The 15,865-nt window shown below is 52.4% G+C and overlaps 1 protein-coding gene across 2 annotated transcripts in view; it reads right to left on the bottom strand.

Moving 5' to 3' along the window:
- LOC144950159 (E3 ubiquitin-protein ligase SIAH1A-like) overlaps window positions 1–14,990 on the bottom strand; it is a 28,413-nt gene extending 13,423 nt beyond the window's left edge. Inside the window, exons 1-2 of one of the 2 annotated variants that reach the window (XM_078880226.1) lie at window positions 14,815–14,990; window positions 8,871–9,325 (exon numbers count right to left, since the gene is read on the bottom strand). In XM_078880226.1, the coding sequence (XP_078736352.1) occupies window positions 8,871–9,323 (453 nt within the window). In that variant the 5' untranslated portion in view covers window positions 9,324–9,325; window positions 14,815–14,990. The remainder of the gene's footprint in view (window positions 1–8,870; window positions 9,326–14,814) is intronic. The other variant, XM_078880227.1, reaches the window with a different exon arrangement.
- Window positions 14,991–15,865: the final 875 nt, after the last annotated feature.

Below are 15,865 nucleotides of genomic sequence, written 5' to 3'. Positions count from 1 at the left end.
TGGCTGCTGCTGCTGCTCATTCACTGGATAAAAGACCATCTTACTATATAGAGGACTCCCAAAGCTCGGACAGCCGATGGGAGTGCGTGGGGGCCAGCTCACCGAGTGACTGCTGCTGCTGCTGCTGCCGCCACTTATTAGCTGGCAAAAGACCATCTTACGATATAGAGGACTCACAGAGCTCGGACAACCGATGGAAGCGCGTGGGGGCCAGCTCATCGCGTGACTGCTGCTGCTGCTGCTGCTCATTAGCTCGCTAAAAAAAGATCTTACTATATAGAGGACTCGCAAAGCTCGGACAGCCGATGGAAGCGCGTGGGGGCCAGCTCACCGCGTGACTGCTGCTGCTGCTGGCGTCTTCCTGCTCGTCTGCGATTCCTCCTTCTGTGCACCTCTATCTGGGTCGTCCGCTCTCTCTCTCTCCCTCTCCTCCCTCTCTTTGAGAGAGTGTGGAGCGAACGCCGTGCGGCGTGTTACACGTTCAACTTACTGACCGATAGTACCAACGTCGGGACGACGAATGCAAGCAAAGGATTCGACTGTGGCCATGCCCGCCACTTCGCGCTCCGTGCACGCGTGGGTCCTACGCAACCGCCGTCCAATCACGCCAGCCGCTCGCTCCCGTTGAGATTCGTTATCCCGCAGCGGTCTGGAAGGAGGCGTGGTCACTTTACAGCGTTAAAAAAAAATAATGAAATGCCACACAAGTTGGCTGGGCGGCCCAGGAGACGAAACGCGCCTGGGTCGGAGACGCTGCCTGGACTGGCGACGCCGAGAGGCAGAGGTCGCAACCGGGTACCCGATACCCGTACCCTACCCGGCTACCGGTACCCGGCCGGGTACGGGTACCGGTTTGCGACCCTGGTGCGGCCGGGTACGGGTACGGGTAGGCCGTGAGTCACCAGCGAGTAACCGTTTGTCACTCATTTCGGGTAGGGTACGGGTACCCGTTTGCGACCCTGGTGCGGCCGGGCACGGGTACGGGTAAGGAATCAAAACCCGTTTGCGACCTCTGCCGAGAGGCTGGGTTAAAATCCGGGGTTTCAGCTGCTGCCCAACGGGAGCGATTTAAACTGGTCTCTCAGCCGCAGCTGGGTGCTAGCGGCGTCACCCCGGTCACCGATGGCTTGCACAGAGACACCCGCAGACCGGCAGAGCAGAGACTCGTCGACTCGCCAACGGAGCTGCGGTGAAAACCAGGTCCTAAGGTGCAGCGGCATTTGACGGTGTTAAACCGGTCACCGCGGACTTTGTTGAGACTCAATACAGGGACTCTTCCAATTATGAACGAGTTGGTTCCAGAGGTCTGTTCGTAAAGTCGATTTGTTCGCAAGTCCAACTTTACTCCTGTCAATTTCAAACATGTTGTATGGGGCATGTATATTAAACACGGGAAATTGCTTTAAAAGTTGTTTAATCTCCTGTAGATGTCGATGCCACTGGTTATTCACATTCTGCAGATGTAGATGCCACTGGTTCTTTGTGTTCTAAAGATGTAGATGCCACTGGTTCTTCACGTACTGCAGATGTAGATGTGAAAAAGAGCATCACGGCTTACCAGATTCATACCTGTTCACTCCTTACCAGTGCCCACCTGATTACAGACCGATTCAGACCTGAGTGGACACCTTGTGCCCCTTATAAATCTCAACGTTCATCCGACAAAGCCCCATCACAAGGGAGAAACACAAACAAATAGACACTCACCACTACTACACTCACCACTACATACCTGTCAACCCCTTAACAGTGCCCCCTACCTTATTACAGACCAATTCATCCCTTATTGGTTAACCCGGGCCATTATGAATCTCAACGTTCATCCTACAAAGAGCAAAACACAATATAGATACTTAACAAAAATTCCGGTATTGAAACGGCCGTACGCCGTGAAGACCTGAAAACTCAATTTGCCTGTACAATAACACGGGGTCAACCGTGACGGCTTGACAGCCAATGCCAGATTCCTCCTCCCGGGATGAACGGCGAAGATCCCGACTCGGACTCCCGTCGTGCCTCCAACCGCCGTGCGGTTGCTGAAATCACAACAACGCCCATCGATGCACTCGGAGCGGTGGTGCAGCGGCTGCGGGCGGGCGGGCGCACTGCGAACCCGGGCCAAACCACAAGTTCGATTACCCGGCCACGGCAAACACCGGTGGCGAGCGATATCCCAACCGGTCCCGAGTCCTTCCCCAAACCCACCACCGCCCCCCAGAGGTCACATCCGGGTACCCGATACCCGTACCCTACACGATACCGTTTGCGACCCTGGTGCGGCCGGGTACAGGTACGGGTAAGGAATCAAAACCCGTTTGCGACCTCTGCCGCCGACCTCTGCCGCCCCCCGCCCCCCACCAAACGTGCGCCGACCACGGCGCGGTGAGGTACGATCAAGCGGCCCGCACGGCAAGACGCGGGCCTGGGGGTGGGGCAGGGCGGGAGTCATCCAGCAGCGGAGTGGTGAAGTGATGCGGATGCTCGCTGAAGACACGCACTCAGTGGGGGGGGGGGGGGGGTCCAGAGGCCAGGTGGTGGTGTTCCCTACAGGGAGGTACAGTGTGCACCTATTATTATCATTTTTTTTATCGAACCCAAGGGACTGCAGTGAACGCAACGGGCATGTCTTAACAGCGGTCCAATTAGCGAGACACCTTTTTATATGTATACATATATAAAGGTACCCCCCCCCGCCCGCCACTCGGTATAGCCTTAACACACTGTTGGGGCAAGTGCTGTTAACAAGTAGCACCTGCGAAGGCCCGGGCACTGTGGCACACGAAGGGGGCGAGTGGCTCCGCGCCACGCCCGGCCGCCTTTGTCTCCCGAGTGGTGATGTTTACACACCACACCAGGTAGTCATGAGGCCGAGTCGACCTAGGGGAGGCCCAGGACCAGTTCAGAACAATCATCACTGGTGCTGGTGGCCGTGAGGGAATCGAACTCGGGTCCCCGGGTTCGTAGCGCTAACCGCAGCGCATCCCGATCCACACACCAAACACAAAGATCCCCCATACAGGCATAACAGGCTGTTGAGGCAAGTGCTGTTAGCGAGCAGCAAATATGAAGGCGAGCATAGCGCACAAAGGGGTGGGGTGGCCAGCGTCATTCCTATGGGAGGCCCAGGACCGGTTCAGATAATCGTCACCTCTAGTCAATGGCGGAGCCGGGATTTGCAGGGAGAAACCCCTCCAGCAATGAAATATAAAACTGGTCACACTTTTTCTGGCATAAGTTATTCCAACGGTTTTAAGGTAATTTTGGGGTGCCGATTCCAAATATGGCATCAGTTGTTGTCTATCACATCAGGTTTTTGAGATATAAAATATTGCATTTTCAATAAATAGTGCAGAAGAAAAATAGTAAATAAATGTGGATATCTACATAAAATTATATTATAAACACACTATCCTAAAAATACAGCACCATATTTTAACACTAAAGCAGTCACTGACTCGCAACAACTTGCAATCATAAGTGACAGAGTTAATTTCGGGTAAAATCAATGAAAATGGGGTATGCCGATAGCATAAAAATGAGATGTGATAGAGCAAATCTGAGATCATATTTGGAATCGGCACCCTGAAATTAGTCTAAAACAGCTGCAAAAGTCCAGGCCAGAAAAAAAAGGTTTTTTTTGTTGACCAGTGTTATAGGAGTTGTTAGCAAGTAAGGAGTTGTCCCTTGCTTTTTATTCGACGTGTGTGCGGCGATAGCGCAGCCATCGATCGAGGGTCGAATTCGAACCGCGTTGTGTGATCGGCATCGCGCTCGCTGAAGGTGAATGCCTTCAGGGAAGTCGTGTGGCTGTACACGCAACTGTGCACAATTCTGAGTCACTTATAACTGCTTTGCCGTTACCAATTATGGACTCAGACTATTGTCCTATCATCTCATAGTCCCTGGCACGTAATAATATGCTACACAGTGACAGTGGGGGGGGGGGGGGTCGCAAAATGCCAATTTATTACTAATAAACCCCAATGATACGATCCAAATAAGGGATTTAGATTTCATCATTGGGGGGGCACGTGCCACCCCCCCCCCCCCTCACTGGCTCAGCCAGTGACTCTGGTGTTGGTGGCCGTGAGCGGGAATTGAACTGGAGTCGCCAGGTTTGTAGCGTAGCGCGACTAACCACTACACTACCGCTCCCATACAACAACAACAACCGCCATTCGCCACTAGGTGGCGGTGACGTCACCACGACGCTTGTGCCAGGCCATGTGCACCTTGAGGCCACGTGAAGTGTCGAACGCCCCTGGCAGGAGGTCACGGGGCAGACCCAGCAGGTGCCACGGGTCGACTGACTGTAACAACTTGCTGTGCGTTAGCTACCCGGCGCTCCGCTCGTTGTTGCGAGCGTCGCTCCTCCGCCCTCCGTTGTTGTTGGGGGGCGACTGCCTCCAACTGCCCAGTAGCGTCCTTCACGAGCCTCCTCCACAGAGGCCGCGCTCCCATAAAAGATCCCCGTATAGCCTTAACCGACTGTAGGGGCAAGTGCTGTTAGCGAGCACCTATGAAGGCCGGAACGGTACACGAGGGGGTGGGTGGCCAGCACCACGCCCGACCGCCTTTATCTCCCCGGTGGCGATATTTACACACCGCACCAGGTACTCATGTCAGGCTGAGTCGACCTAGGGGAGGCCCAGGACCGGTTCAGATAAGCGTCACTGGTGTTAGCCGTGAGCGGGAATCGAACCCGGGTCGCCAGGTTCATAGCGCAGCGCGCTAACCGCTACACCACCGCTCCCCCTATACACACACGTGAGTTGGGTTAGATCGCGTAAATATTTACGCGATCGAACCCAAAAAACCTGTATTATGGATGACGTTGGTCGTGAAAGCCGACGTGTTAATCTGACGTCGGCTCGACCAATCATCCCTTCCGGGGGGAGCGGTGGCGGAGCCGTCGTTAAAAATGAAAGTACCACTTTTCCCTCTCCGACTGTAGGGGCATCGTCATCCGAGAAAGGGCGCTGGGCGACGAGGAATGCACGAGCACCCCCCCCCACTTTGGCCTGCGCGCCCGGATTGCCTCGCGAATGATGACACCGTCACATTCATGCCCACCACCACCACCACCCCGCCGTCTGTTTAAGAGCGACGCAGGGCTGGAGGATTTCTCCACAGACTCGACGATGCGCGCTGTAGCCACCGCCGGCGACAACGTCCACGGTGCTCGAACTGGAAACGCTGTCGTGGGTTTCGACACTTCCCGCGAAACCGCACGCACCGTGCGCTGTAGTTTGGTAAGGAATTTTGACTCCATCTCACCCCGAAACCATCTCTCATGGGTCATATTGGTCGCGAAAGCCCACGTGTTTAATTGGCACGTTTGGTTCACGTGACAAACGCTTACAGATTTGGCCGCGTCACGGGTGGTGGCGGCGGGTTTAACGACACATTTATATTTACGCTATCTAACCAAAAAAAAACTTACGAATTGTAAATCTTGTGGGTTTACTCTCCAACACACAAACGGTGCGCTGAACTAGTAAGGAATTGGTACATTTTGTTCACGTGACAAACGCTTACAGATTGGCCGCGTCACGGGTGGTGGCGGTTTTAACGACACATTTGGTTGGCGCCAACCGGCACGGCCGTGCCCACCGCCTGCCACGGCGTTGGCAGGAGAAGGCGGCGTCTCCCTCCCCTCTCTCTCTCGCCCAAGCGAGGCTCCTCCTGGCCACAGATGCCCACAAAGCCACCGGATGGCTCCGAAATTCCATCATTTGCCGATAATACATGTCCATCTAACGACGACTCCAGGTCTGCCCCCTAATGATTGCCAGCATATGGGATCGAACTCGGTCCGCTGGGTTCATAGCGCACCGCAAAAACCAACAACGCAAATGCCCCCCACAACCACCACCAACATCCCCCGTCTGTGTTGTGACGGCCGTTTCGCTATTTCGCTTAACGTTCTAAGGGGTTCGGAGGTCAACAAACTGTGAAAATGGTCTGCGTTGATCGGACATCCAAGGAGGCGATAATTGCACGGAGCAGGAATCTCCACTTCCCCACCACCATTCCACTCGCACCGGTTTGAAAAGCTCCCCGATGGGGTTCTGGCGAGCGTACTCTGAGACAGCTCGAGGGGTCAGACGAAAACCTGGGTTCACGTCCGGGTCTCATCTGCCTTCTGTTATTGGTCTCAGCTGGGTCGCGCCAATGTCCGCACACGATAATAAAAAATCTATAACTAATCGGGGAAAATAAACGTGGGTCTGCACTTCGGTTGCGTAATTCCAGCTCCGAGATTTTAAAACATCGGTTCGATGGTCATTCCACGAGCATTGCTCTCCGTGGCGGAGTGGGTGCAAAGCAGAGGTCGCAAACGGGCTTTGATTCCTTACCCGTACCTGGCCGCACCAGGGTCGCAAATGGGTACCCGTTCCCTACCCGTACCCTACCCGAAATGAGTGACAAACGGTTACTCACCAGTGACTCACGGCCTACCCGTACCCGGCCGCACCAGGGTCGCAAACGGGTACCCGTACCCGTACCTGGCCGGGTACGGGTAGCCGGGTATCAGGTAGGGTACGGGTATCGAGTACCCGGTTGCGACCTCTGGTGCAAAGTTTTTTTTATCCCCGCCGTAAGGGCGATCTCAGAAGGAGCTCTGCGATAATCGCTTCCACGGGCCGTTCTAAGGCCCCCTTCACTTCACAACCACCTACCCAGTCAGCTTCTCACAATGTGGTCCCCAATGTTTCCACCCCAGAACAAAACACAAACGCAAACCTCTTTACCACTGCACCATCGTAGGGTACGAAATAAATTCAGCATACAAACATCATCGTCATATTCTCATGATAGATGCCAGTCACCCCACAATCCAAATACAAAATCAACGACTCACAAAGTGGTACTCCCCTTTTTTAAATCTACAAACGCCAAGCAGGCTCCACACCTTACACCGTCGTCACATTCTGATGGCAGGACCCAGTCTGCTCACGGCTCTGTGGCATGACCCGCTGACTCTCTCTCAAAAGTGAAACAAAATTTAAGTCTCGCCAAAAAACCAACAACCACCACCGCCACCCACTGCTGCCGCCAAAGGTAACCAACATTGGGGCCACTTGTGGCATGTTTGAAAAGTTCAGAATATTTCTTTATAATGGGAGGAATCTGATGTGCACGACTACTGACTGTGTTGTGTTTACTGTATTGTTTGTTATTGCAACGTTCTGCCCCATGCCCCCAATGGTGGAGCCAGGATTTTCAGGTAGGGGGGGGCAACCCCTCCAGCAATGAAAAATGATAGAAGTTGTTAGTAAGTAAGAACTTGTCCCTTGCTTTTTATTCTACGCATGTGCGGCGATGGCGCAGCCATCGATCGAGGGTCGAATTCGAACCGCGTTGTGTGATCGGCATCGCGCTCGCTGGAGGTGTTGATGCCTTCAGGGAAGTCGTGAACTGGATACTGTACGCAACTGCGCACAATTCTGTGAGTCACTTATAACCGCTTTGCCGTTACTTATTGCCAATTATGGACTCAGACTATTGTCCCATCATCTCAGAGTCCCTGGCACATAATAATATGCTACACAGTGGCAGTGGGGGTCGCAAAATGCTGATTTATTACTAATAAACCCCAATGTTCCGATCGAAATTAGGGATTTCGATCGGATCATTGGGGGGGGGGGCACGTGCCACCCCACCCCCTCCAGCAATGCGTGCCCCCATTAGACATCTGTGAGAAAGAGCTGTATAAGCTCATCGGATTCCTCCAGTGTAAATCATTTCATTCCGATTAAGTTAATTTTGACAATCACGTGAGCGAGAGCAATCACCCCACAGCCCAACCACCAAACTAACGCACACAGAGCGGTACCTAATTTTAGCCACCCTTCACCAACACCAACTTCGTCCACCAAAGTACTATCGCAACGTCCCTCTGAAAGGGCCCAATCTATCCACGGCCCAGACACCTTGCATCACCATCAAAACCAATATCCGTTGCAATATCAAAACCAAGTCTCTCCGATTCGCACGGTTGGCTACGTACGGCGCGAAAGAAGTTCAACTGTACGTACAGAACAACCACCGCGAGATGATCCACTCTCAAAAGCAGTTCTCAATTTTTATCAGCCATCATCACCACCACAACCACCACGGTAACAATTCACCTTGCATCACCACCATCCAATGTGTTCCACTATCAACACCACGTCTCTCCACAGAGCAACCGCTATTATGATCCGCTCTCCAAAGTGGTTCTCGATTCATCACCAACCAGTCACCACCAACAACCACCACCACGTTGACACGTCACCTTGCATCACCACCCTCCAATGTGTTCCACCAAAAACACCAAGTCTCTCCACACAGCAACCAGCATTATAATCTTGTCAAAAGTGATTCTAGATTTATCACCGACCAGCTACCACCAACAACCACTAACAACCACCACGATCACCACCACCTTGCAGAGAAATGCCACCACGACCCTCTCCACCACCACGACACCTCACCTTGCATCACCACAATACAACATGCATTCCAATTTCAGAAACAAAGTCTCTCCAGAAACCACCACAACCACCACCACCAACCGACCGTCACCACCACACCTATCTTGCAGGGAAACGCCATCGTGAAGGCCACCATCACCACCATACAACATGCATTCCAATTTCAAAAACAAATTCTCTCCACCAACCACCACGACCATCACCACCACCAAACCACCGTCACTACCACACCGTCACCACCACACTGACCTTGCAGGGAAACGCCATCATGGAGGCCACCATCACCACCATACAACATGCATTCCAATTTCAAAAACCAAGTCTCTCCACCAACCACCACGACCACGACCATCACCACCACCACCAACCCACCGCCACCACCACACCTACCTTGCAGGGAAACGCCACTGTGGAGGCCACCTTCTCCATGGCCAGGTTGCGGATGCTGGGCGACAGCGGTCCCCGGCATGTTGGGCAGCAGGAGAGCTTCTGCCTGCACGAGTTGCACACCAGGTGGCCCGACTGGCACTGCAAGATCGGCGGCAGGACATAGTCAAAGCACACGGGGCATTCGAAGAGCGCCGTCAGCTCGTGGCCTTGCTGCTGCTGCTGATGATGTTGTTGTTGTTGATGCTGCTGCCCCTGAAGCTGCTGCTGCTGTTGCTGCTGCTGCTGCTGCTGCTGCGAGCCCGAGTGAAGAGGGGACGAGGTGGAGTTGCTGGCGCTGCTGCTGCTGCTGCTGCCGCTGCCGCATGGTGCGAGACCCGAGGACGTCGTGGCCTGGCTCTGCTTGTTTCCTCCACCGCCGCTTTTGCCGCCCCCGGCTGACGAAGGGCGGCTCATACCTTGGGGGAAGACGAAGGGGGTCGGGTAGGTGTTCTGTGAGTGGTGGTGATGGTGGTTGTTAGGTGGTGAAGGTGGTGATAATGGTGATGCTGATAGTGGTGGTGAGATAGTGGTGGTGGTGTCAGTGGTGGTGTTAATGGTGATATTGATAGTGGTGGTGAGATAGTGGTGGTGGTGTCAGTGGTGGTGGTGTTAATGGTGATATTGATAGTGGAGGTGAGATAGTGGTGGTGGTGTCAGTGGTGGTGTTAATGGTGATATTGATAGTGGTGGTGAGATAGTGGTGGTGGTGTCAGTGGTGGTGGTGTTAATGGGGTGGGGCCTTACCATCAGCCCCACCAAAACTAAGCACCTGCCTGGGTATTTTGTACCATCTGGCACTCCACCCCCACAACTCCCAATCGGTGATGGGGCAGTTGTGGAGAGAGTGGAGAGTTTCCCATACCTGGGCAGTGTGCTTATGACCGGCTCCAGTTTATCAGCAGAGGTCTCACTCCGAATCAGTCGAGCGGCAATATCTTTTCATCGGTTGCGTAACGCTGTGTGGAAGCTACCTGGTCTGTCGCTCCGCACGAAGCTTCAGGTCTTCTCGGCCACGGTCATTCCCTCCCTTCTCTACGCTTGCGAAACGTGGACCCCCCTAGTGGAGCATCTTCGCCGGTTGGAAACATTTAGGCTGGCCTGCCTACGATCCATCCTGGGTTTAACCAGGCTGGATTGTGTGAGGAGCTCACAAGTCCTTGAAAGATCTGGGCAAAGTCCTATCAGTGAGCTCCTCCGGCAGGCAAGGCTGCGTTGGCTGGGTCATGTAGCCCGCATGCCCAGCCACCGCATGCCTAAACAGCTTTTGTTCGGCCGGATCGAGGGGGCTAAACGGGCGCGGCACGGGCTAGAGAAGAGATGGAGTGATGTGGTACAGGAGGACGTGGAGCTGAGTGGACTTGCCGATGACTGGTACCAGCGGTGTCAAGATCGGCCTCAGTGGAGGAGGCTCGTGAAGGACGCTACTGGGCAGTTGGAGGCAGTCGCCCTCCAACAACAACGGAGGGCGGAGGAGCGACGCTCACAACAACGAGCGGAGCGCTGGGTGGCTAAAGCACAGCAAGTTGGCACAGTAGGGGGCACAGGTGGTGCATCAGCCACTCGTCTCGGTCATCTCGGTCAGTCGACCCGTGGCACCTGGGTCTGCCCCGTGACCTCCTGCCAGCGGGCGTTCGACACTTCACGTGGCCTCAGGGTGCACATGGCCTGGCACAAGCGTCGTGGTGACGTCACCGCCACTTAGTGGCGAATGGCGGTTGTTGTTGTTGTTGGTGTTAATGGTGATACTGATAGTGGTGGTGGGATATAGGTGGTGTTGGTATCAGTGGTGGTGGTGGTGTTCATGGTGATATTGATAGTGGAGGTGAGATAGTGGTGGTGATGTCAGTGATGGTGGTGTTAATGGTGATACTGATAGTGGTGGTGGGATATAGGTGGTGTTGGTATCAGTGGTGGTGGTGGTGTTCATGGTGATATTGATAGTGGAGGTGAGATAGTGGTGGTGATGTCAGTGATGGTGGTGTTAATGGTGATACTGATAGTGGTGGTGGGATATAGGTGGTGTTGGTATCAGTGGTGGTGGTGGTGTTCATGGTGATATTGATAGTGGTGGTGAGATATAGTGGTGGTGGTGTTAATGGGACGAAGGGGGTCGGGTAGGTGTTCTGTGAGTGGTGGTGATTGTGGTTGTAGGTGGTGAAGGTGGTGATAATGGTGATACTGATAGTGGTGGAGGGATATAGTGGTGGTGGTGTCAATGCTGATATTGATAGTGGTGGTGAGATAGTGGTGGTGGTGTCAGTGATGGTGTTCATGGTGATATTGATAGTAGTGGTGACATAGTGATGGTGATATTGATAGTGGTGGTGGGATATAGTGGTGGTGGTGTAAATGGCGATATTGATCGTAGTGGCGAGATAAAGTGATGGTGGTGGTGTCAGTGGTGGTGTTCATAGTGATATTGATAGTGGTGGTGAGATAAAGTGATGGTGGTGGTGTTAGTGGTGGTGTTCATAGTGATATTGATAGTGGTGAGATAAAGTGATGGTGGTGGTGTTAGTGGTGGTGTTCATAGTGATATTGATAGTGGTGAGATAAAGTGATGGTGGTGGTGTCAGTGATAGGTGGTGTTAACGGTGATATTGACACTAGTGGTGAAATATAATGGTGGTGGTGGTGTCAGTGGTGGTTGTAGGATATCGTTGTGGTGTTGGGTAGTAGCGGTATTGGAGACAGTGGTGTATGAACTGTATGTTGAACTTCTTTGGCGCCGTACGTAGTAGTTGTAGTAGTACTGGTAGCGTCGTAAGTGGTTCGTGTGGTGGAGGCGGTAGTGGTGGTGTTAGTGGTCTTGGAGGGTCGTTGACTACGTTAATGGTTGTAGCGGTAGTATTGATCGTGGTGGTTGGTGGTGATGATGAGCGGTAGCGGTGAATGCTGCTCGTGGCTCGATCGGGAATGGAACTCGGGGGTTGTGGTGTTTGTAGTGGTGGTGGTGGTGTTTGTAGTGGTGGTGGTGACGTGGGAAGAGTGAATTATTGGTGGAACAGTCGGTCGTGGTGGTTTTCGCGAGTGGTCATGGTGGTTGTGTTGGTGACGGAGGAAGTGTGGTAGTTGGTGGTGGTTGTGTCAATTTCTCTGGTAGTTGGTGGTGGTTGTAGTGGTTACGTCGAGTGGTTGGTGGCGGCTGTGTTGGTGGTGGTTGTGTTGGTGGTGGTTGTGTTGGTGGTGGTTGTGTTGGTGGTGGTTGTGTTGGTGGTGGTTGTGTTGGTGGTGGTTGTGTTGGTGGTGGTTGTGTTGGTGGTGGTTGTGTTGGTGGTGGTTGTGTTGGTGGTGGTTGTGTTGGTGGTGGTTGTGTTGGTGGTGGTTGTGTTGGTGGTGGTTGTGTTGGTGGTGGTTGTGTCTGTCTGTGGTAGTTGGTGGTGGTTGTAGTGGTCATGTCGTGAGTGGTTGGTGGTGGTTGTAGTGGTCATGTCGTGAGTGGTTGGTGGTGGTTGTAGTGGTGATGTCACGAGTGGTTGTGTTGGTGGTGGTTGTGTTGGTGGTGGTTGTGTTGGTGGTGGTTGTGTTGGTGGTGGTTGTGTTGGTGGTGGTTGTGTTGGTGGTGGTTGTGTTGGTGGTGGTTGTGTTGGTGGTGGTTGTGTTGGTGGTGGTTGTGTTGGTGGTGGTTGTGTTGGTGGTGGTTGTGTTGGTGGTGGTTGTGTTGGTGGTGGTTGTGTTGGTGGTGGTTGTGTTGGTGGTGGTTGTGTTGGTGGTGGTTGTGTTGGTGGTGGTTGTGTTGGTGGTGGTTGTGTTGGTGGTGGTTGTGTTGGTGGTGGTTGTGTTGGTGGTGGTTGTGTTGGTGGTGGTTGTGTTGGTGGTGGTTGTGTTGGTGGTGGTTGTGTCTGTCTGTGGTAGTTGGTCGTGGTTGTAGTGGTCATGTCGTGAGTGGTTGGTGGTGGTTGTAGTGGTGATGTCACGAGTGGTTGTGTTGGTGGTGGTTGTGTTGGTGGTGGTTGTGTTGGTGGTGGTTGTGTTGGTGGTGGTTGTGTTGGTGGTGGTTGTGTTGGTGGTGGTTGTGTTGGTGGTGGTTGTGTCTATGTCTGTGGTAGTTGGTGGTGGTTGTAGTGGTGATGTCGCGAGTGGTTGGGTGGTTGTGTTGGTGGTTGTGTTGGTGGTTGTGGTGGTGGTTGTGTTGGTGGTTGTGTTGGTGGTTGTGTTGGTGGTTGTGTTGGTGGTTGTGTTGGTGGTTGTGTTGGTGGTTGTGTTGCTGATGTCGCGAGTGGTTGTGTTGGTGGTGGTTGTGTTGGTGGTGGTTGTAATGGTCATGGTGGTTGTGTTGGTGGTGGCTGTGTTGGTGGTGTTGTAGTGGTCATGGTGGTGGTGTTGTAGTGGTCATGGTGGTTGTGTTGGTGGTGGTTGTGTTGGTGGTGGTGGTTGTAGTGGTCATGTCGCCTGTGGTTGTGGTGGTTGTGTCTGTCTGTGGTAGTTAGTGGTGGTTGTAGTGATCATGGTAGTTGTGGTGGTTGTTGTAATGATCATGTCGCGAGTGGTTGGTGGTGGCTGTGTTGATGGTGGTGGTTGTAGTGGTCGTGGTCCTGGTGGTTGCGTTGGTGGTGGTGGTTGTGTTGGTGGTGGTGGTGGTTGTGTTGGTGGTGGTGGTTGTGTTGGTGGTGGTGGTTGTGTTGGTGGTTGTGTTGGTGGTTGTGTTGGAGTTGGTGGTTGTGTTGGTGGTTGTGTAGGTGGTTGTGTTGTTGGTTTTTGTTTGGTGGTTGTGTTGTTGGTTTTTGTTTGGTGGTTGTGTTGTTGGTTTTTGTTTGGTGGTTGTGTTGTTGGTTTTTGTTTGGTGGTTGTGTTGTTGGTTTTTGTTTGGTGGTTGTGTTGGTTGTGTTGGTGGTAGTGGTCGTGTTGGTGGTGGTGGTCGTGTTGGTGGTGGTGGTCGTGTTGGTGGTGGTGGTCGTGTTGGTGGTGGTGGTCGTGTTGGTGGTGGTCGTGTTGGTGTTGGTGGTGGTCGTGTTGGTGGTGGTCGTGTTGGTGGTGGTCGTGTTGGTGGTGGTCGTGTTGGTGGTGGTCGTGTTGGTGGTGGTCGTGTTGGTGGTGGTCGTGTTGGTGGTGGTCGTGTTGGTGGTGGTCGTGTTGGTGGTTGTCGTGTTGGTGGTTGTCGTGTTGGTGGTTGTCGTGTTGGTGGTTGTCGTGTTGGTGGTTGTCGTGTTGGTGGTTGTCGTGTTGGTGGTTGTCGTGTTGGTGGTTGTCGTGTTGGTGGTTGTCGTGTTGGTGGTTGTCGTGTTGGTGGTTGTCGTGTTGGTGGTTGTCGTGTTGGTGGTTGTCGTGTTGGTGGTTGTCGTGTTGGTGGTTGTCGTGTTGGTGGTTGTCGTGTTGGTGGTTGTCGTGTTGGTGGTTGTCGTGTTGGTGGTTGTCGTGTTGGTGGTTGTCGTGTTGGTGGTTGTCGTGTTGGTGGTTGTCGTGTTGGTGGTTGTCGTGTTGGTGGTTGTCGTGTTGGTGGTTGTCGTGTTGGTGGTGGTCGTGTTGGTGGTTGGTGGTGGTTGGTGGTCGTGTTGGTGGTCGTGTTGGTGGTCGTGTTGGTGGTCGTGTTGGTGGTGGTTGGTGGTCGTGTTGGTGGTTGTGTTGGTGGTGGTTGTGTTGGTGGTGGTTGTGTTGGTGGTGGTTGTGTTGGTGGTGGTTGTGTTGGTGGTGGTGGTTGGTGGCAGAGGAAGTGTACAGTACATCTCTGCGGTAGTTGCTGGCGACTCGCGCTAACGAAAGGCATCTGTTGATGCTAGTTGCTGCTGCTGTTGTTGGTGTTGTTGTAGTGCTGGTTGTTGCGCCTATCACACTGTTACCACTACACAAGAGTTAACACAAATACATCTACTTATTAATTTATTAAGCGTATAACACAAACCGACCGAGAGCGCGAGCACAACAACAACAGAGGCGCTGGGTGAAGGTGTAAACAATCCGACGGTACCGTTGTTGTTGTCGTCGTCGACGTCAGATATCTTGCGGGATCGAGAAGAGTAGAAAAAATGAACATTTTAAAGACATTTTTTTGAAAAAAAACTAAATTTTAAATCCTCCAGCGCGGGGCCTCAGGCGCCGCCGCCGCCGACTTTAACGGTGACGACTGCTTCCGCCCCACTTCCTGTTCGCTGCCCTTATAAGGAGCGGGCGCCCCGCCCCCACCCCGGCTACCCCACCCACTTCTTCGTGACGTCACCGGGGAGGGGGTGGGGTTAGAAGGGACTTCTCTCCACTTGATACAGATATTTTGCTGTGACAGTTTCACCTGAAGACGGAAGCTTGTGTTTTATTTTTTTTTATTAATTTTAATTTCATCTTTTTACCTACGTGACTTTACCGAAAGAACTAAGAGTATGAATCCTTGCAGTCACGAAAGCTTCAAATCTAGAATAGAAGGGGTGGGATGAGTCTTTGTTTTTTTTTTGTAACTTCCTAAATCGGAAGACGTATTCCGATTCCGGGAAATGTTTCGTCTTCCGGAAGATTTAAAAGTCTGCGGGGCAAAGGGACTCCTCGACTAACGAACGGGTTCCGTTGCAGAGGTGTACTGTACAGTTCCTATGATTGCTGTTTCATTGCTTTCATGGCTTTATTTTGGTGATTTCGAAAAGTGTATTGGTTTAGCCATGTTTGTGTTGTAGTACAGAGTTAGACTGATGGCCTTAATCTAAGTTGTCTTGTGGTTGTTGTTGTTGTTTGACTTGCATCCCACTGGGATTTTTGCACACAGCGTTGGTGTACGGTGTTTTTTTCTGCAATATTTTGCTGTCTTTTCTTGGATTTTATGTTTGCACTTAGTCACATATTCACTTTAAGATGTTTTTTGTTCATGTTTTTGTTTGTTGTGGTTGCACCCGATTCAAGAGCCGAATTGCTCACAGGGCTATACCTAATAAATGAACTTGAATGAAGAGAAAGTTGTCAATAAATGATAATACAATGATAATAATACTGTTCCGTAAGTCGAATTATTATTTTATTTTATTATTATTTTTTTA

The sequence above is a fragment of the Lampetra fluviatilis genome, chromosome 56 (assembly GCF_964198595.1).
Source record: "Lampetra fluviatilis chromosome 56, kcLamFluv1.1, whole genome shotgun sequence".
In the NCBI taxonomy this organism is placed as follows: domain Eukaryota; kingdom Metazoa; phylum Chordata; class Hyperoartia; order Petromyzontiformes; family Petromyzontidae; genus Lampetra; species Lampetra fluviatilis.
Note: the sequence above shows the minus strand (reverse complement) of the source record. Positions and strands in the feature narration are given on the sequence as shown.